The sequence below is a fragment of the Salmo salar genome, chromosome 03 (assembly GCF_965601325.2).
Source record: "Salmo salar chromosome 03, fSalSal1, whole genome shotgun sequence".
NCBI lineage: Eukaryota > Metazoa > Chordata > Actinopteri > Salmoniformes > Salmonidae > Salmo > Salmo salar.
In genome coordinates this window covers 60324230-60345967 of record NC_138293.1, presented here as the reverse complement: position 1 = coordinate 60345967, position 21738 = coordinate 60324230, and the positions used below count along the sequence as shown (strand labels likewise).

Sequence of the window (21738 nt, the reverse complement as noted above, 5' to 3'; positions counted from 1 at the left end):
ATTTTAAAAATCCCTATTAGTAGGCTATTCAAAATCAGGCTAAATGTAAACCGCCCTGCACAAACAATGAACCAAGAGCATTGCCTTGGGCTGGCTATATGTTCTCTCCAAGACTAATGGATAGACATTTTGGAGAGTAGCGTAAGGTAACCAGTCCATCCAGTATGTATAATAATACGGTCCACACTCAAAGGCGATTATTCAAATTTGTTTAATTTTGGAGCATAAGCTAGACCAATTATGTACCAAGACATCTTAAATCAGTGTTTTTTATGTTTTTCTGCCATGCGTAATATGCGCTAGGCTATGTGTTGTATAACAGCACAATCATCTTTTATTTTTTTTTCAGGCTTGGGCTCATAGCCTATGCGTAAGCTTTAATATGCATATGAGTGTTTTGAATTAATCATCACCTTAGAAAGGCTGTCCATTTTGTTGTGTTAGGCTTTCAAACAACATCCACAACAATCATGTTTTACACTGTTTCAACCTGCTGTTGAACTTCTTAGTTCAAATTGATCATCACAGTGAGGTGAGTTTTAAAAGTACGATAGGCCTACTGTTTTGATGATAAGTGTTTGATGTGCTTTTCGAAGCATTTTCATGGATGTCAGAGTGGTTAGAGGGACAATAGAGCCCTGAGTACCAGGCCATTAGGACCTGATGGTAGATGACAAATTGGGTACTACCAAAGCATGTCCAGAGTGCATAAAAGGAGATTAATGTGACTCAACAGTCACATGGAATTTTACTGTGGTCTTGACTCATGACTGCCTGTGTGGCAGTAATATGGTCACTGCAACAGCCCAAGTCCTTCCTAGCTCAGCTGTCAGAGAGGAAGGAAACCACTCAGGGATTTCACGATGAGGCCAATGGTGGTTTAATGGCTGTGATAAGAGAAAACTGAGGATGGATCAACAACATTGTAGTTACTCCACAATACTAACCTAATTGACAAAGTGAAAAGAAGGAAGCCTGTACAGAATACAAGTATTCCAAAACATACATCCTGTTTACAGCAAGGCACTAAAGTAATACTGCAAAAAATGTGTCAACGCAATTCACTTTTTGTCCTGAATACAAAGTGTTATGTTTGGGGCAAATCCAATACAACACATTACTGAGTACCAATCTCCATATTTTCAAGCATAGTGGTGGCTGCATCATGTTATGGGTATGCTTGTAATCGTTAAGGACTGGGGAGTTTTTCAGGATAAAAAAATAAACGTAATGTCGCTAAGCACAGGCAAAATCCTAGAGGAAAACCTGGTTCAGTCTGCCTTCCACCAGACACTGGGAGATGAATTCACAGTTCAGCAGGACAATAACCTAAAACACAAGGCCAAATATACACTGCAGTTTCTTACCAAGAAGAAGACAGTGAATGTTCCTGAGTGGCCGAGTTGCAGTTTTGACTTAAATCTACTTGAAAATCTATGGCAAAGACCTGAAAATGGTTGTCTAGTAATGATCAACAACCAATTTCACAGAGCTTAAAGAATTTTGAAAAGAATAATGGGCAAATGTTACACATTCCAGGTGTGGAAAGCTATTAGAGACTTACCCAGAAAGACTCAAAGCTGTAATCTCTCTCAAGGGTCTAGAAAGTATGTAAATGAGATAAATGTGCAAACCTTTCAAAAAACATGTTTTCACTTTGTCACTAAGGGGTATTGTGTGTAGATAGGTGAGAAAAAGGTTTATATTTAATCACTTTTTATTTCAGGACATAACACAACATGTGGAATAAGTAAAGTGGTATGAATACTTTCTGAAGGCACTGTGTCTCATGTACTATAGAAGTACTATTATGTCCTTAATAGTGACATTGACTCTGTCACTGTTGTGTGCTGTCCCTCCACACACGTGAGCACCGTCCTGCTGACTAGCATTGATCCAGTTCCATGCTTGACTAGCTCCTAGCTCTCTGTGGCTCTGGCTGTGCTTGTCAAGGTCGTGACTGAGCCCATTAGATTGGACCCCGATTAGGACTACCCCAGAAACAAATCCTCTCTAGGTTGATATTGTCATTTAACATCATTTCAGCTGTCCTTACGTGATTCAGTGGACAACATTGCTTGAGTTGAGGCCTATGTGGTCAGTTCTGATTGCGATTGAAAGTCATGATGGACCCAGTCCTGCTCTGTCTTCTACTCACAATTCAAACTCAAGACGTGGTCTGTTCCTAAATCTTGTTATCAATGACCATGTTCGATGTACCAATGAATTGCTGAAGTGCAACGTTTAAAAAAAGCCATAATCCTAAAGAAATGTGCAGACCTAATAATGGGTCCCAACCCAATGCCACCATTTTGCATGCGCAGAAATGGACAAATATGCAACGTCTCATTCCCCACAGGTGGTGGTCAACAAGGCGGCCATGATCGTGAACCAGCTGACGCGGAAAGAGGCGTCTCGCCGGGTGCTGATGCAGTCCCCCCAGATGGTGGCGGCGGTGGTGCGGGCCATGCAGAACACGGGAGACATGGAGACAGCCCGTTGTGCTGCCAGCATCCTCCACAGCCTGTCCCACCAGAGAGAGGGCCTGCTCGCCATCTTCAAGTCCGGGGGCATCCCCGCCCTGGTCCGCATGCTCAGGTAGGAGAGGAGGGAGGGATTAGTGGGTGGATGGATGGATGTTGAGGGGTAAATGGGAGTGGATAGATGGAGGGAGGGAAGTGTCGACAGATGTTTGGATAGATTGTTGGTAAAAAGTTTGATGTGAAGGAGTAGGTATGGATCGGTGGATAGAAGGATTGGTAGATGTTTGGATACTTTTATGGTTAAAGTGGAGAATGGACTGGTTGGGGTGAACAGACATGGATGGATGGATGGATGGATTTATATTTTTATAGGCATTGTAGGTTGGTGGTTTGATGGGGAGTGAATTAGTGTAAGAAAGAGAGAGAAAAAGCAAGGGGGTGAAAGAGAGAAAAATAGATACTTGTAAGGTAGAATTCAGTGTTAGAAATAAAGGGATTTAGGCACACACTGTTCTGGCCTGTCTCTGCATCTGCAGTTGTGTACATGCTGTGTGTGCTCATTTGTGTGTGCGTGTGTGTGTGCAAGCATGGGCGTGTGTGTGTATGTGTGCATGCGTGCGTACATGCTTATGTGTGTGTATCCAATCCACCATGTCCACTACTGCCTGAAGGCTAAGATATTCGCATATCACATTATTAGCCATCAGAAATGAGGTGTCATCCTGTGCTCATTAACTTGGCCAAACTGGTTTGCACATCATTTCAACCTGACCACCAGGCTCATTTTAACCTCACGATAAGTGGCGGCCATTTTACATAGGCATTTCTCAGGCAGAGAGTCCCTTTATCTCTGTTCACACAGTATAAACCCTGTATAACAGTCTAGGAGGCATCAGACAGAAACTAAATTAAGACATTTAATTAATTCAGAAACAAAATGTACATAAATACAAATGGACAAACCTCCCTGTACAAGACTGTCAAATAGGGACATAGATGCAGATCCATGAAAGAGAAATATGTGTTTTTTAATGATACAAAGAGCGGCAAGGGCAAATTTAAAAAACAAATTAAAGCAAATGAAATTCAGAGGGAACTAATTGGGAAAAGAAAGGTCATGCTAATTTCTCTCATACCTCCCTCTCTTCATCTGGTCTCTGCCTCTCTATTTCCCTCCCTCTCCCCTCTCTCCCTGCTTCCCTCCCCTCCCCCTCCCCTTTCCTCTTCCCTCAGTTCTCCCATGGAGTCAGTGCTGTTCTATGCCATCACCACCCTCCACAACCTGCTACTGCACCAGGAGGGAGCCAAGATGGCGGTGCGCCTGGCTGACGGCCTGCAGAGGATGGTGCCCCTGCTGAAAAAGAGCAACCCCAAGTTCCTGGCCATCACCACTGACTGCCTGCAGCTGCTCTCCTATGGAAACCAGGAGAGCAAGGTGCGTGGTGGGGGGGTCCTTGGCGTGTATGCATTTGGATCATCATATTTAGCATAGTGGTATTGGCACGGACTACCTGCATCCCTTCACTGCAGCCAGGGGAGAGTGTGTGTGTGTGTGTTTTGGCGTATATGCGTGTGGATAATGCTTGAGACATCATATTTGGCATAGTGGTATTGGCACGGACTACCTGCATCTCTTCACTGCAGTCAGGGGAGAGTGTGTGTGTGTGTTTGTGTGTGTTCTTGCAGTGTGTGTATGTGTGTACTTGTAGGTCTGGATTATGTGTGATCCCTTTTAGTGCCACCTGCAGCTGCACTGCAGGGGAGCAAGGGTGTATATGCACGTGACGTGTGTGTGTGTGTGTACATGAACACAGACACGTACACTGTACTTGGCCTTACCACTGGCTGCCTTCAGCTGCATTGCTACAGAGTTTGGACATTACATTACATTGCATTATGAATTGTCTCAAATATGATTGTTAGAATAATAATACTAGTGTCAGTAATACCCTGTATTACATCAGTAATATACTGAATATTAAGTGAATATAATTCAATCAAATACACATACTGCTATTATTATTCAAACAATCATATTTGAGACCATTCATAATGCAATGTAATGCAATGTCCAAACTCTGTAGCGATATTTCATTGTATATGACAGTGTTTTTGCATTGTTATTCCTCTCAGCTTATTATCCTAGCCAACGGGGGCCCTGAGGGGCTGGTCTTCATCATGAGGAACTATAATTATGAGAAACTGCTGTGGACCACCAGCCGTGTGCTAAAAGTTCTCTCAGTGTGCCCTAGCAACAAGCCCGCCATAGTGGAAGCTGGTGAGTGTGTGTGTGTTTTTAGGGTGGGTGTGTGTGTTATGTGTGTGTCCGTACGTATGTGTGTGTCTGTGTGTGTGTGTTGTCTCATCCTATCCATAAAGGAGCCATCTTTAACCTCCTCTCTCATCCTTCCAGGGGGCATGCAGGCCTTGGGACAGCACCTGACTGGCTCCAGCCAGCGCCTCACACAGAACTGCCTCTGGACCCTGAGGAACCTGTCTGATGCTGCCACTAAACAGGTCAGGAAACCATAGAGTCCATTTTGAATCAGCATAGACCGTACCATAGACTAATACAGAGAGTCTATAAAGAACAATACAGTATGAATGAACAAAGTCATCGATCACGTGACACCATTTATTCCTATGTGAAGACTCCATATCGCATTGAAGCCAAATGAAGTTGGTTAAGATGGCGTCTTATGGAGACGTACCACGCACAGTTTGAGCTACTCCAGGAAGTGACGTTGCAGGCTAGCTCAGTGCTGCCCCATTTCATTGAGTAACTCAAGTTGAAAGCCGACCAGGGTACTGCTGGCTGCCATTCGCAACTAAACTATCCTTATAACTTCTTCTGTGTGCGATTTTAAGATAATCGATACAAGGACATACATCTGGTGTATTAGAAAGGCAGCTATTGGTGCCATGATTGCCTTCAAAAATGTTTTTTTTTTTTATGTATGAAAATTGACTATGAAGAGGGTCATTTTTCCATTCACCATAATGGGAGATCCTGTTTTCTGCTAACAATCCTGTGGTCGGCCTTGAAATTCTTTGGTTTCAAAGAGGCAGTCGTTGTCCCATGATGAAGACAGTACCATCGAGTTCTACAGAGACAGTAACATAGTTGGAGTTCTACAGTAAAACATATAATGAACAAACAAAGGACGGACAAATAAAGGATTCTCGACCCGCCTCTCTCTCTGTCTGTAGGAGGGCCTGGACGGCCTGCTGCAGGTGTTAGTGGGACAGCTGGGTTCGGACGACGTCAACATGCTGACGTGCGCCACGGGGATCCTGTCCAACCTCACCTGCAACAACTCCCGCAACAAGGCCCTGGTCACGCAGTGCGGCGGCGTCGAGGCGCTCATCCACGCCGTGCTGCGGGCAGGAGAAAAGGAGGATGTGGCCGAGCCCGCCGTCTGCGCCCTGCGCCACCTGACGTCGCGCCACCAGGATGCCGAGCTGGCCCAGAATGCTGTGCGGCTGCATTATGGTATTCCTGCCATCGTCAAGCTGTTGGGGCAGCCCCACTACTGGCCTGTGGTGAAGGTGAGGGGGGAGATAGTTGGTTGGGGAGGGGATGGGAGTGGGGAAGAGGTGAGAAAAAGGTATACTGTGCTTGTTTTGTCTGGCTCATTGTTTTGTCTGGCTGGTAGCTCCATTACTGAACTTTGGTGAAGTTGAAGGTGAGGGGTGAAAGATCAAAGAGTGAAGTTTGCAGGCTGGTTGTGGTTGTTTTGTCTGACCAGTTGATCTTTTGTTTATTGTTTTGTCTGGCTTGAGTGTTCGGTTGTTTTGTTTGGCTGGCTGTTTTGTCTTTGTGATTGTTTTGTTTACCTAAATAACCGGTTGTGGTACATCCATTTATTTATGTGTCTATATCCAGCAGCTGCAGTCAGACTTTAATGATGCCTCATTTAACGGGTGCTTGAGTGAGGTTAAAATCATTACATACAGCCACCACTCATTGTCCCCTTCTTTGCAATGTATGATGCACTTTACATATTAATTAAAAAAGAATTTAGACTTGAATTGGAAACGACATGGCTCTATTCAGTTCGCATTGCGGAAGTTCAGGTTTACAGCGTTATTGAATGTTCCAACTTTAGTGGAGGCAATGTTCCCGCTTTAGTGGAGACTTTATTCATAGTAAACATTTCATATGTCGGCCCAATCAGAAATGACCTTAACATTTCTATTGTGGAATCTATAACGCTTCAGCGATACATATTGAATAGAGCCCTTCATTTAGTTGGAACTGTTGTTTGAAAATGGTAGTACTTTAATAAAGGATTACTTTTAAATGAAAGCAGGTCAGAGGGGATGTTTTGGAGAATGTGAGACCTGCAAATGGGAAGAAGTTGTTCACTATGCGAGATGTAGTGCAGGCAGGGTACTGGGCTGTACCCCGAGGCAGGGCACAGGACGTGCTTCCCATAATCCCGCTGGGTTGCTCTGGAGACCATTCGGCTGCCTCGGACAACACCCGCTGGCTCCCACTGTCCCCTCTCTGGCTTTTTGGTTTTGTTTTGGAGAAAGCGAGGGAGGAAGGGAGTGAGAGAGAGAAAATACACAAAGATTAAGTAAAATAGAAATGGCTAATTTGAGTGAGTGAGTGAGTGAGTGAGTGAGTGAGTGAGTGAGTGAGTGAGTGAGTGAGTGAGTGAGTGAGTGAGGTGAGTGAGTGAGTGAGAGAGCTGCTCACAGGCAGTAAGTGTAGCATGCTTCACACAACAACGTCACTGTGGAACAATGATAACATCGTCCGGGATTTGGCAAGGCCTTCGATGTCATTTTTTAGCAATGAAAACAAGATAGGTTGGATTTTTTTCTGAATCCAGTGGCTACCTTATAAATTCATATCAATGTGTTACCGTTGTCTGTTTCATCAGGGAATAGTGCACACCCATCTTTGACAGCAGGTGGATTTAAGGATAGCAAGAGAGTTAAATGCTCAACTTGCCAGAATAACCACTCTCACAACGAAATAAATCAAGCTAAAATGTCAGCCTAGTATGAGGGTAAACCAATGTCTAACATTATTAGCAATGCTATTGATATACAGTAGATATAGTAAGATGATAGTAGGCATAATAGTAATATCAATACTAATACAGTATAGCAATAGTTGGATACTAGTAATATCAATGGTACGTTATCATTGTTTTAATGTCATCTTTGCTTTATGAGTGGTAGTTTTCCTCTCTTGGGATCTAGACAGTCAACTAGTATGATAAGGAACGTTACGTTCCCTTCCCCCTCCAACCCCGTGCTGCAGTCTCTGGTCTCCTCTGATTCGCTCCCAGCAAGCAGCATCCGTGAAGCACGCTTGAGTTCATGCCAATCGGATCAGAACACTTCAATGGTCGAGGGTATGTGTGTGTCCTGCTGTCCTGCTCTGTCGTTCCCATGGGCACTGGTCCACAAGAATGGCCCTTTATTTTTACCCCGATGTGCACTAGCCTCTCTGTGTGTCGTGTTTGTGTCCCAATAGTCCATCGGCGTTCTTTCCTTGTGTCCTTTCCTTCAATTCTGATCTGAAAGTATTTGATGAGGGAGGGAAGGCGGTGTGATAGGCACCTATCTAGTGTTTTCACCTGTCATTGGTCTTACAGGACAGAGGAAAGTCATCCATTTAAGAGTATTTGTACCCGCTCTGTGTGTGCATGTAGCCTATGCATGTGCACTTGGCAAGTAGCCATGTGTGTCTTCATGACTCCAGTGACACATGTCCCCCATCTGTAGCAGCAGGTAAACATTGACATCTCTCATCCTCTACTTCAACTGACAGAAAGGTGTTGGGGTTTTCTAAGGCCTATTGGCAACCAGCTATCCATGTATTGGCAGCCAGCTATCCATGTATTGGCAGCCACCTATCCATGTATTGGCAGCCAGCTATCCATGTATTGGCAGCCAGCTATCCATGTATTGGCAGCCAGCTATCCATGTATTGGCAGCCAGCTATCCATGTATTGGCAGCCAGCGATCCATGTATTGGCAGCCAGCTATCCATGTATTGGCAGCCAGCTATCCATGTATGGGCAGCCAGCTATCCATGTATGGGCAGCCAGCTATCCATGTATTGGCAGCCAGCTATCCATGTATTGGCAGCCAGCTATCCATGTATTGGCAGCTTGTTGCTGATTACTTGACCATATATACAATACTTCCCATTTTGGGGGGTATTAGGCTTTCTGAGTTCATTAGCTCTGATTGTATTTAGTTCCCACACAAAGAACATGAATGACCCACACACTGTGCTCTCTCCCTCACACACACACACACACCTCCTCTATCTCTGCCTCCTTCTGCTTTACGTCAGCCAAAAGGTTTGTCTGCACCAAGCTGTGCCTAATCACTCATTTACACATTCTGAATTTAAACCTCATACTGTGTGTGTGTGTGTGTGTGTGTGTGTGTGTGTGTGTGTGTGTGTGTGTGTGTGTGTGTGTGTGTGTGTGTGTGTGTGTGTGTGTGTGCGTGTGCGTGTCCTTGTCTATCCAAACTCATATGAATAAACAGAGAGAGCCATATAAATATGTATGCTGGAATGCACACGTGTGTATGTTCATCTGTGGCTGCATACACATACATGTTCTGTGCACAAGCAGGATCTAATCATTCATTTACAGGCTGAATTAGCCAATCGTTCCGCCCTACGGGGCATGCCTGAATTTTCCTCCTGATCTGCACTCCTCACTGACAGACAGCAGGGGATTTGTGTGTGTGCGTGTGCGTGTGCGTGTGTGTGTGTGCGTTGGCGTGTGCGTGTGTGGAGGATTAGGCAACCAGATCTCCATCACAGCACACGCCAGTGGAGGATTCTCAATCCAGCCGGAGCTCTTTTAATAAAGGGGATATTGTTATTTAATGATTTGAAATGAATGATGAGGTTTTTAAAAGGGGACTATATAAGATGTTATTGGCCCCTGTTGGGGCTAGGGGTCGGGGTATGGGAAATGGGAGGAAACAGGGCAGAGTTATGGTAAGCCAGACCATCATTTCAGGAGATGGCATCTCACGTTCTGTTAAATGTGATGCAGTTACATTGCTGCAGCGTGCATCACTTGCGCAGTCGAAAATATAGATGTATATCTTAGGGTACATATGCGTTCTTTCACATGAGATCCACACTGCAGTGCCAACTCCTTAATAGATGTGTACTGTATGCTTTCATACATGCACTCTCATAATCAAGTAGTATATCATGTATTTCTTCATATGGTGTTGTAGCAGTAACAGAGATAATATTGGTGCTTTTTCCATACAGCTACGTTTAACCCGCCCCCTCTCTTTCCCATAGGCCACGGTTGGCCTGATCCGTAACCTGGCGCTGTGCCCAGTCAATCAGGCCCCACTGAGGGATGCTGGAGCCATCCCCCGATTGGTCAACCTGCTGCTGAAGGCTCACCAGGACACCCAGAGACACGCCTCCAGTTCTCAGCAGACATACCAGGTCAGTCACGACACCATTCAACACATAAGACTCACTATCACAGGAATGCCACTGTCATAATCCATAATGATAGAAGTTATGTCACCTTCACCACAAATATGTAAGTCACTCACAGTTACAGCACATATACAGAGTGAGTCACCTCCGTTGCAACCCACATACCACAGATGAATCCAGTCCATTACATGCTAGCCATATCACACAATTCAAACACACAGAACATCCCAAGGCAACCTTCTTTCAACACGATGCACATCAAATCACAAACATTCCAAGACTGCATTCTCTGTGTTTGAAACAGTTCCTCACACTGTAAAACAAGTAGGTTGTATTTCAGACTCAGTAAAAGGGTGCCATGTGCCACACAGGGTCCCAGCAGGATAGTCCATGTGGTCACCACCATGCCCCAGCTCCAGCACACGCTCCATCCCAGAACTCTCCAACCCAGTGTAGGCCAGTTGGCTTATGGGGAGACTCTGTGACAGAGATCCATTTCAGTCCACTGGCCCACTTTGAACTCTGAGCTGCACAACAATACTCACACGTATAGACAGAGAGCTGTGGTTAGAGGGAAAATACGAAATGTGGGCTAAGTTCGTGAGAGACGACCAGGGAGTTTTTCACTGATTCGTTGTCTGTAAAAGGTTTACTTAAACTTGAGGCAGGATACGCACACATACACACCCTCTCAAGTCTGTTACTGATTTTATGCGGTTTTGAAGCCATTGGGAGCTTGGCCAAATGATTTGGGATACAGTGCTCTCTGTATGATACAGTGCTCCGTTAGTGTCAAAGTTGTATTGTTAAGATTGTCAAACCAGCTTACATGAAGTAGATCAGACACACACACACACACACACACACACACACACACACACACAATGTTAAATGATGAAAACAAACCCATATATCAAAGTATCGTCACAGAGGATTTCACAAAGTCACACACACACACACAGTTCCTAACTCTCTTCCCCACTCTCCTCCCAGGATGGTGTTCGTATGGAGGAGATAGTGGAGGGCTGTACAGGAGCCCTGCACATCTTGGCTAGAGACCCCGTCAACAGGGGAGAGATCGCCAGCATGCAGACCATCCCACTCTTTGTACAGGTTAATGTCTAACACATTGAACTCTCAGTTGGTGTTGTATGCACTTGTGTGAGAGAAAGTGGGGAAAAAAAGAGTGAAAATGAGCGAGTGTGAGTACTTGTGAGTTTTGGTGTATTTCAGCAGATGTGTCTGAGCTCTCCCTCCCTCTCTCCATCTGTCCGTAGCTGTTGTACTCGTACGTGGAGAATGTGAAGCGTGTGTCTGCGGGGGTGCTGTGTGAGCTGGCCCTGGACAAGCAGTCTGCGGAGATGATCGACGCAGAGGGAGCCTCCGCCCCGCTCATGGAGCTGCTGCACTCCAATAACGAAGGCATCGGTCAGTCTCTTCAGAAACAGCAGCTTACGCTTTAGTGGATTTTATACAGCTCTCTTTTTTAAACAAACACTTGGGCTTTCAACAAACAATCATATATCTGTTCTTTAAACAAAGACTTGGGCTTTCAAAACAGTCCCATGTACAGTGCATTCAAAATTATTCAGACCCCTTGACTTTTTCCACATTTTGTTACGTTACAGCCTTATTTTAAAATATATTTAAATGTTTTTTTTCCTCATCAATCTACACACAACACCCCATAATGACAAAGCAAAAACAGGTTTTTTGAAAATTTTGCAAATGTAATTCAAAATAAAAAACGGAAATATGACATTTACATAAGTATTCAGACCCTTTACTCAGTACTTTGTTGAAGCACCTTTGGCTGTGATTACAGCCTTGTAATCACTGGGTATGACGCTACAAGCTTGGCACACTTGTATTTGGGGGAGTTTCTCCCATTCCTCTCTGCAGATCTTCTCAAGCTCTGTCAGGTTGGATGGGAAGCGTTGTTGCACAGCTATTTTCAGATCTCTCCAGAGATGTTCGATTGGGTTCAAGTCCGGGCTCTGGCTGAGCACTGAAAGACATTCAGAGACTTGTCCCGAAGTCACTCCTGCATTGTCTTGGCTGTGTGCTTAGGGTTGTCTGAGGTCCTCAGTGCTCTGGAGCAGGTTTTCATCAAGGATCTCTCTGTACTTTGCTCCGTTCATCTTTGTCTCGATCCTGACTAGTCTCCCAGTCCCTGCCACTGAAAAACATCCCCACAGCATGATGCTGCCACCACCATGCTTGACGCTTGGCAATCAGACCAAAGAGTTCAATCTTGGTTTCATCAGACCAGAGAATCTTGTTTCTTATAGTCTCAGAGTCTTTATGTGCTTTTTGGAAAACTCTAAGCGGGCTGTAATGTGTACCATAAAGGCCTGATTGGTGGAGTGCTGCAGAGATGGTTGTCCTTCTGGAAGGTTCTCCCATCTCCACAGAGAACCTCTAGAGCTCTGTCAAACTGACCATTGGGTTCTTGGTCACCTCTCTGACCAAGGCCCTTCTCCCCTGATTGCTCAGTTTGGCCGGGCAGCCAGCTCTAGGAAGTGTCTTGGTGGTTCCAAACTTCTTCCATTTAAGAATGATGGAGGCCACTGTTCTTTGGGACCTTCAATACTGCAGACATTTTTTTGGTACCCTTCCTCAGATCTGTGCCTCAACACAATCCTGTCTCAGAGTTCTACGGACAATTCCTTCGACCTCATGGCTTGGTTTTTGCTCTAACATACACTGTCAACTGTGGGACCTTATATAGAAAAGTGTGTGCCTTTCCAAATCATGTCCAATCAATTGAATTTACCACAGGTGGACTCCAATCAAATTGTAGAAACATCTCAAGGATGATCAATGGAAACAGGATGCACCTGAGCTCAATTTCAAGTCTCATAGCAAAGGGTCTGAATACTTATGTAAATAAGGTATTTCTGTTTTTTTATTGTTAATAAATTTGCTAAAATGTCTAAAACCTTTTTTCGATTTGTCATCATGGGGTATTGTGTCTAGATTGCTGAGGATATATATATTTTTTAATCCATATTAGAATAAGGCTGTAATGTAATGGCATTTGGAAAAAGTCAAGGGTCTGATTACTTTCCGAAGGCACTGCACATACAAATAGACACACACACGCACATGCCTCTCCTACACTCTTACAAAAAAAGGTGCTATCTAAAACCTAAAAGGGTTCTTCAACTGTCTCCATTGGAGAACCCTTTGTAGAACCCTTTCCACAGAGGGTTCTACCTGGAACCAAAAAGGGATCTACCTGGAACCAAAAAGGGATCTCCTATGGGGACAGCCGAAGAACCCTTTTGAAAACCTTTTTTCTAAGAGAGTGTACACACAAACCTCCTCACTTTCTCTCTCTCTCTCTCTCTCTTTCTCGCTCTCTCTCACACAAGCATATGCACACAGACCACAACCAAATATGACATCTTTCTCTATCTCTCCCTGGGCTCTCTCCATATCCTTTTAATAATGTGTGCTGACTAATCAAACATGATATCTTTGCCTCCCATCTCTCTTTGCCCATCTCGTTTTCTCAATGTTGTCTTATGTACCTCATTAGCATTTTGGGTACTCATCATAACTGTCATAGCATAGAGGCAATGACAAACAACCTCTTGATATCGCTTCCTTCTTCTCTCTCTCTCCCTCCCTCACTCACTCACCCTCACCCACCCCCTCTTTCTCCCACTCCCTCTTTCCATGTCTCCCCGCACCTCTCCCTCACAGCCACCTATGCAGCAGCCGTTCTCTTCCGTATTTCGGAGGACAAGAGTTCTGACTACAGGAAGCGTGTGTCCGTGGAGCTCACCCACTCACTGTTCAAACACGACCCTGCAGCCTGGGAGATGGTAAGCCTCTGCCTCTGACGCCGCCTACAGCCTGGGAGCGATCAGTACAAGGATCAGTAGTGGCTGGCCCTGTTTGAACACCTTTAAGGTTCATCTCAGTTGTCTATAAGGGCTTGACTGGCTTCCACCCTTGGATTGCTTTAAACCAATCCAATATTTCTCAGATCAGTCATTGCTTCAGGGAAGAACTGTATCAAAATCCAAATACACACAAGTGGACATGACACAATCGATACTGCTCAGTAATCTATCTGTATGTTTACCTTTCATGCTCGCATTACCATAAGAATGAATCCCCAATAACTAACTCTATCTAGTGTTTGCACATCATTTCAAAACCTGCATGCCTAATGCACTAAGTATCTCCGAGCCCCACACATCGCCACAGGCTCCCAAAGCTCATTGGATAATTACCGCCATCGAGGCTCACCGATTGGATTAGTGGCAGATCTGGCATAGGTTTTAATCAATCACATCGAGCTGGGAACCTGCTGACTCATCAGATTGTCAAGGGGAACAGAGACAGGGAGGCCCAAAGCAGACAGGTCTACTGTTTACACTACATCCACCATGAGGAAGTATTGAACTCCAAAGTGTTAGATTTACTGACTGGGCGTCGTTGGCACCAGATGTAAAGTTATCGTCTGCCTCTGTCGTTTTTTAGAAGGGCATTATCCGATAAAAGTATAGTGTTGAAGTTAGAATGGTACATATTTACTTCAATATTTCTCAATCTCGCTCTTTCTCTCCAGGCCCACAATGCTGTACCCATGCAAGCTGCATACTTGGCGGATGGTGAGTGTGGACCAGTCCTATACTACAGTACAGTACACCAATGTAACACCACTGTTGTATATGATGCTAGATTATAAACCAGGTGGCTCAAGCCCTGAATGCTGATTGGCTGAAAGCCATGGTATATCAGACCGTATACCATGGGTATAACAAAAAATGACTATTTACTGGTCTAATTGCGTTTGAAACCAGTTTATAATAGCAGTAAGGCACCTCAGGGGTGTGCGGTATATGGCCAATACACCACGGCTAAGGTCTGTATCCAGGCACTCCTCGTTGCGTCGTTGGTAAGAACAGCCCTTCGCCATGGTATATCAGCCATATACCACACCTCCTCAGGCCTTAATGCTTAATTATACTACTGCAACGAACATCTTACATTACACTACTGCGTTTCACCAAAAAATGGCAAGAGAGAGATAGATCGATGAACCAGAAGAGAGAGAGGCAGAGATGATTTGACACCCACACACAAACCAGAGTCGGACCTCATTTAGGTTAAGTGCCACTTGATTGGTTTCCTGTCACAGTGGCTGTGACGAGTGACAGTGGACTGTGTGCACCAGAGGGTGATCATTAAATCAACGTGCAAGCATTGTCACAGCAAAGTCTGCCCTCGTCTCACTAGTCACGCACACACACATTTTTTAACATAATTGGGGGGGGGGGGGGAAATCGCAAATAATTGAGTTTCTCTCTCATGTACACACATACAGATACAAACACACACACAATAGTGAGCATCAGAGAAGAGGAGGAAAAGGAGAGGCATGTGTCTATAGATAGCCGGAGCAAGGTCTTGTCCTTTTCCCCTGAGCAGTCCTTCAGACCCAAGGGAGTGTGGGGGACCCCTGTTGTTTATATAATGCACTCGGCCCCCTGGCCGCACTCCAGAGAGTGTGTGTTTGTGGGTGTGTGTGTGTGCGTTCATGTGTGTGTTTCTCTCTGATGTGTCTGCTCCCGCCATACCCTGGAGAAGGGGGAGGGTGTCAGGGGGGTGGTAATGGGGGAGGAGGGGTACACTGTAGGATGTCAGTGGGGATGTCATTAAATTCACGGAGGTATCTGTCTATTTCCCCTCTGGTCACATTTCCATGTCATTTCCATTAACTGGCCATCTATCGTCGTCAAGCGATCTCCCGCACTCTATCCCGCTCTCTCTCTCTCTCTCACACACATGCTGCTGAGTTGATACCCACTCTCTCTTTTCCACTGCTCGGCTAATTCTCCTTCCTGTAATTGCGTAACACTTCTCTATAGAAAACACTGGCACTCTCTCTGTCTCTCTCTGGGGAATTTATATTAGTTTTTTTCCCTAGCTCTATCGGTCACTACTATCTCTTTGCCGTCATACAGCGGATTTCTCTAGCTAATCTTAGGTCTCTGTCATATGTCCTAGTTGTGAATCTCACTGTCTTCCTCTCCTCTCATCCATCCCTCTCTCACCCATCCCTCTCTCAGTAAATCCTCATTTCAATATCTTTAATTATAATTCTGAACTCTATCCCTCATATATCCCCCAGTGTGTGTGTGTGCGCACGCACGTGCGCGCATGCATGCGTGTGGTACACTAGTCCCCATCCTTCCAGAGCACTGGGTCCTTTCGATGCTGATGCTTAATCCATAGCGCAGTGCTCACATTATTAAACAGGGTATGAAATAGCATTAATGGAATAGAATAGAGGTGAAGGTGAAGAGATGATTATTCCTGTTCTTCTTTCCATCCGTCACAGGAAAACGCCTGCCGATGGGAGCAAAGCTCATTTCTGACTGCCTGTCTAATAATTTGGATGCTTGTCTGTCAGTGTCAATACTCCAAATGAGCTTGCCTCTCTGTTTGCCTGGGTATTCTATAGTTGTCTAATTTCTCTCTCTTTCCCTCTCTATCTCTCATCTCTCTCTCCCTCCTTCCCTTAGAGCTGGATGGAGGCTACCCCCCCTATAGCTACTCTGACCTGGGCATGGGCGGGATGCCACTGGAAGCAGAGATGCATGAGCAGTACATGCCTGAGATGGTCTACGATCCCCGACAGGCCTACCCAGAGCCCCTTTAACACACAGGGCCAGGTCAGTGATGTAGATGCTACCCAGAGCCCCCTTTAACACACTGGGCCAGGTCAGTGATGTAGATGCTACCCAAAGCGCCCTTTATCACAGGGCCAGGTCAGTGATGTAGATGCATACACACAGCTACACAGAGCTCCTCTAATGCACCGACTCAGCCCGTACTTTCCCCCAGTACACACATTCACACAGACACTCACACGCCCAGAATGGCAGTAAAACACAGCTCTGTAGTTATATAGTACACAAATTAATAACTCAACATACCATAATTGCAACGTTTTAAGACCACACGAAACATTGGATTATGTCTAAATAACTGCCTCTTCCATTGAAGGCACAAAATGGAAAGGGTGAAATTGGCGTGAACACCATGGAGGGACAGCTGAACGAGGATTTCACCACAAAGGGAAACTCCTATTTCATGGGGAGACATTGGCCAATCAGGGGCTGTTGTCAGAAAACACAAGAAAAAGAAAAGAAAAAAAACAATAACAAGAATTTAGTGTTCCTCAAAATGAAAAGTTGCTTTGTTACAGTTAATGTGGAGGGAAATTGAACTTTAACTTGTAGATGCTGTGTTGGTTTTAGGCGTTTCCTTGCATATTTACATTGCAGGTTATTATTATTTTTCTTCATGTGTATAATTTACATGGCGGTATGCAGAGCCACATACAGTAGTCCTCAACAATAACCAGTAACATTGAGTTCAGACAAGAAGTCCTGTTCGCCACATTATGAGACCGGTGGCTAATTGGAACAGCAGCAGTCCCTGTGCTGCCTATAACTGTCTATCCCCCCAGTCCAGTCCATGATCCAAACTGCTGAGTCTGAGGTTCCGAGACAAGCACCCTGTCCCCTGAATGTGTGTCCACAGCCACTCTCTCCCAGCCGAGTGGTCTCCCAGGCACACTAAACTACAACTTCAGCTGGTGCGGTTGGTTCACCTCTGTTCCTGTGGACCGGTCTTGCTCACCAACAGTTATAGACACTCAACCGACACAGTATACATATGCATCGCGGACTAATACATTGTGCTTCAACATAAAACGTGTGTATGATCCAAAACGTCATGTCTGGCAGGCCCGCACCCTTTTACAGCTACTACAACTGACGTTTCCTCAAAGTATGTGCGTCGTTGTGGAGGTGTTTTTCTTTTTATGTCTTGATTTTTTGCGGGGGTTGGGGAGGCGGGTGGGGAGTTCTGAGGTAAGAGGCAGGGGAAGAATGCCAAAGAGATGTATTTTGTGACGATGATAATCATATAGCTTTCTGTTTATTTTCTATTTTGATTGGGTGGGGGGGTTGTGTGGGGGGAAGCAGTAATCGTGATCCTGTTGTTTGTAGATTGTGTGTTCTGTAGCGACCCCGCTGCACATTCCTACCTTCCAAACGATAGAAAAGGCAAAGAGAAACGAGGGATGATAGAAGGATGATGTTGATAAGCGATGAGTGTACCATATGAATGAAGGGGAAATTAACACTATGAATATGAATTTTTACAGAACATTTTTAGTTTGAAACTTTTTTTCAAATAAAACAAACTATATTAACTAGCCTGTCTCCTGTGTATTTGTATGGCTAATTGGATCCTATTTAGCCCTGAGGTCATTGTTGCTTTCACTCACTTTCAGTCAAGCAAGGTCCAAACCCCCAGACAATAAAAACCATTGCAGGCTGGTGGTGAAGAATCCAAAGGAAACTGTCTCACAGCGCCCTCATGTGTCCCTAAAAAGCAGGATATCTGCCTTCTCAGAGTACCACATTCACGTTTCAAATAGTAATAACAACCCAAAGCTTATGATAAATATACTGATAACTGACCCCTATTCATCTGTGCATGTAACGGAGGGAGATCGTACCGGATAAACTCAGCCACAGCTTGAAACGGTGCCATTGAATCGGACCCGGGTTACGGCTCCACTGTTAACCTTCATTACTGTGCGTCACACATTCCAAGTGAGAACCAGTATGAAATAAAGTGTATAAAGAGAAGGTAGAGAAACAGCATTGATTATAGGGATAGGATTTCTGGGACAACATAAGAGAAAGGAGGCAGTGTGTGTGTGTCAACTTCATACAGTATAGGCCTACTGCCACCAAGTGGTTGTTGTGATACTTCACAGCTGGGCAGGGTGTCTGACATTTCCATCTCACACCTGACTCTTTACTATTTGGAAAGCATGAAATTGAAGGAAAAAGTTTACAGTGCACCTCAGAATATGAAGATAGGTACAACTAGAAGTTGCCCTCTTGCTAATTAAAGATAGTGTTTTAGTTACACATAATGCAGATGCTTAGATTATGTGTGGTATAGTTTCTTCCAATCCTCCCCCAACCTTGCATTCAAGAACAAGATTTTCAGCCAGAATGATTGTTGCTGTCATAAGAATGTATAAATCGCCTCATGTAACACAGCATAATTCGATACCATTACAGAGAAGTTCTTCTAGCCTGCCTCCATTTTGATGTACACTCCAAGATCGTGGATAAATGAAGATGTCTTAGTCAGGCAGTTCACCAGTGGCAGTGTCATAATACCCATTAAACCTAGCGGTCAAACAGGAAAATGATTCCAATCATTTTCCCACCATACATTTTTCCCATAGGGGATTTTAGAAACACTTAAAATAAGGGCTGTGTTTCATGTAGGCTTACCCTGGCCTGACGTTTTGATAACCATATAAATCTCTCTCGGACAAGGTGACTTTTATCAATATTTTTGCCTCTATTTACTCTCAAATCCCTGCAAGCTCCTGCACGTCATCTCTAGCTGACACCTTTGCTAACAGGTATCGTGTCAATTTAAAACTTGCACAAGACACAAAATAGAAATGTTCAATTAAAGATTTTAAAAAGAAATTTGTGGTATCCAATTGGTAGTTACAGTCTTGTCTCATCGCTGTAACTCCCGTACGGACTCATGAGAGGAGTCCTGTGGCGGGCCGGGCGTATGGATGACACGGTCTCCAGGTTTACGGTGTGTTTCGGAGGACGCACGGCTCTCGAGCGCAAAGGGACAAGGACATCCCTGCCGCCCAAACCCTCCCCTAACCAGGACGACGCTGGGACAATTGTGCGCAGCCCCATGGGTCTCCCGGTCGAGGCCGGCTGCGACAGAACCAGCTGCGACTCGAACCAGGATCTCTAGTGAATTCATTACTACATTTAACTAACATTAGATGGCATATCCTTTTTGGTGTGTAAATACAGGCAAATAGATTGATTAAAGTCACCTTGTCCTAGAGAGATTTACAGTTATCAAAAATCTGTCAGAAAAAAAGGGGGAAAGCTTGCACAAAACACCCATATTTTAAGTGTTTCTAAAAACCCCTATGGGAAAAATGAATGGTAAAAAAAACGATTGGATCCATTTCCGTTTGACCGCTAGGTTTTATGGGTATTAAACTAATTGTACGCTGTACAGTAATATCACAGATAGATGAGACAGATATTTTACCGGATGTATAAATGTGAGACATCCGGTTGGCGTTTCCCCTCACTACCAAATATTGTAGCGAGAGGAAGCCCGTTTGCCAGCAGTGGGAGAAGATTAAGCTAGATGGATTTTGGCCGACATTCTGCTAATTTCTCATCAATGAAACATTTGATCTTCATACAGTTTTCTGTTTCCAAAACTAGAATCTATAACAAACAGAGTGCACTAAGTTTCGTAGACTTGACTTACCTAATTGTTTATAGAGATTACTTTGTTTAGGACGAGTGCCCTAGATAGTGGGCGTTTTCCTAATGAACGTCATGCAAATTCAGTAAGGCACAAATGGTCTTCATCCTCTTCTTGGCGGTAGCTAGCTTGTCCCAAGTAGATATGTAGCTGGCTAGCTAATTCACAAAAAAAAATAGCTTAAATAGCTAGAAATCGATTTCTTTGCAAGTTTTCCCACTCCTAGTACTCCTTCTGTGAATCAACTTTTATCATGATAAGAAACATATGTCATCAATAAATACCTTGTTGACTGTAAAATGGAAGGGAAGAAAATCCCCTTTCCAGTTTCCAACAGATGTTGAAAGGTATGTAATAAATAATAAAGACGCATTTGGAGTAATTACTGCATGGTGAGGCACACGTCGGTGGTTGTGTAATCAGTAGAGTGCTGTATCCATGACTACCCATCGAATCAATCAAAGCAATGTTCACTGATAGATAAAACATGTTAGCTACCAGTAATGAAACAAATCTATAGCTGGGTTTAATACGACTAGCATGAGGCAGCATAGCTAGCTAACATTACTGTAGTTTACCAACGTGCCCAGCCATATTACATTCAAGGTCCTCCCAGGGTATGCTGCACAATCAATAGAACCCATCTGTGACACTGGGTCATTGCAAAGTAATTTATCGAGTTGTAGAACACCATTAAGTACCTCTTAAATTATGTTAGATCTCTGTAAAACATTTTATAGGCAACTACGTATGTTCTGTTGCCCTATGATCAGATTAAGTAAGAATACCACAAAATATAGTCTACTATAATTATATGCATCTTCAGAAAATTGACAAAACTCAAAAGGTTGTACATTTATGAAATGCCTGTTAACATGGTGAAAAATGTAGAACATATCAAAACCATGAAAGTAGAGCCTTTCCTCACATTATGCATGCATCCCTTCAATGGGATAATGGTACAAAAAAAACACCATGTGTCGCATTAGCGGAGAGCTTCAACAGATCTATCAGCTTTACGATGGCAGCAACAGAAAATGTTTCATAGGATAAAGTGTGTGTCTTTATTCTAATGTACTGTAGAGAGTACATTAATTCATACAAACGCTGTTCGTCCGTGCTCATCCATGTTCTAGCGATTTCTAGCTCTTCGAGTAAACAAATAACTTACGTCCAGTTCTCTCAGATGTGCGGTCCTGAATGATTATCTAGCTAAACTAGCTAGTTACTCTGCAGAATCGGATTTATTCAGCTACAGTTAACGTTAGCTGAGAAATATATAATAGTGTATATATCGAGCTAGCTACTATTCCTCTCTTCTTGCCCATGAGAAATTATAACATGTACCGTATTAAGAGAAGAGTAACGGGTTAGCTGTTAATAACCTCACTCAATTACATTTTACTAATAGTCTCCACTATTGAT

General features: G+C 44.1%; 1 protein-coding gene across 3 annotated transcripts in view; it reads left to right on the top strand.

The window, feature by feature from the left end:
- LOC106600820 (junction plakoglobin a) overlaps window positions 1–17371 on the top strand; it is a 61119-nt gene extending 43748 nt beyond the window's left edge. For all 3 annotated transcript variants that reach the window (XM_014192516.3, XM_014192517.3, XM_082973638.1), the window contains exons 5-16: window positions 2360–2598; window positions 3717–3918; window positions 4617–4761; window positions 4897–5000; window positions 5694–6032; window positions 9787–9939; window positions 10930–11049; window positions 11214–11364; window positions 13648–13769; window positions 14522–14564; window positions 16482–16631; window positions 16966–17371. In XM_014192516.3, coding sequence (XP_014047991.1) covers window positions 2360–2598; window positions 3717–3918; window positions 4617–4761; window positions 4897–5000; window positions 5694–6032; window positions 9787–9939; window positions 10930–11049; window positions 11214–11364; window positions 13648–13769; window positions 14522–14564; window positions 16482–16618 — 1755 coding nt within the window. In that variant the 3' untranslated portion in view covers window positions 16619–16631; window positions 16966–17371. The remainder of the gene's footprint in view (window positions 1–2359; window positions 2599–3716; window positions 3919–4616; window positions 4762–4896; window positions 5001–5693; window positions 6033–9786; window positions 9940–10929; window positions 11050–11213; window positions 11365–13647; window positions 13770–14521; window positions 14565–16481; window positions 16632–16965) is intronic.
- Window positions 17372–21738: the final 4367 nt, after the last annotated feature.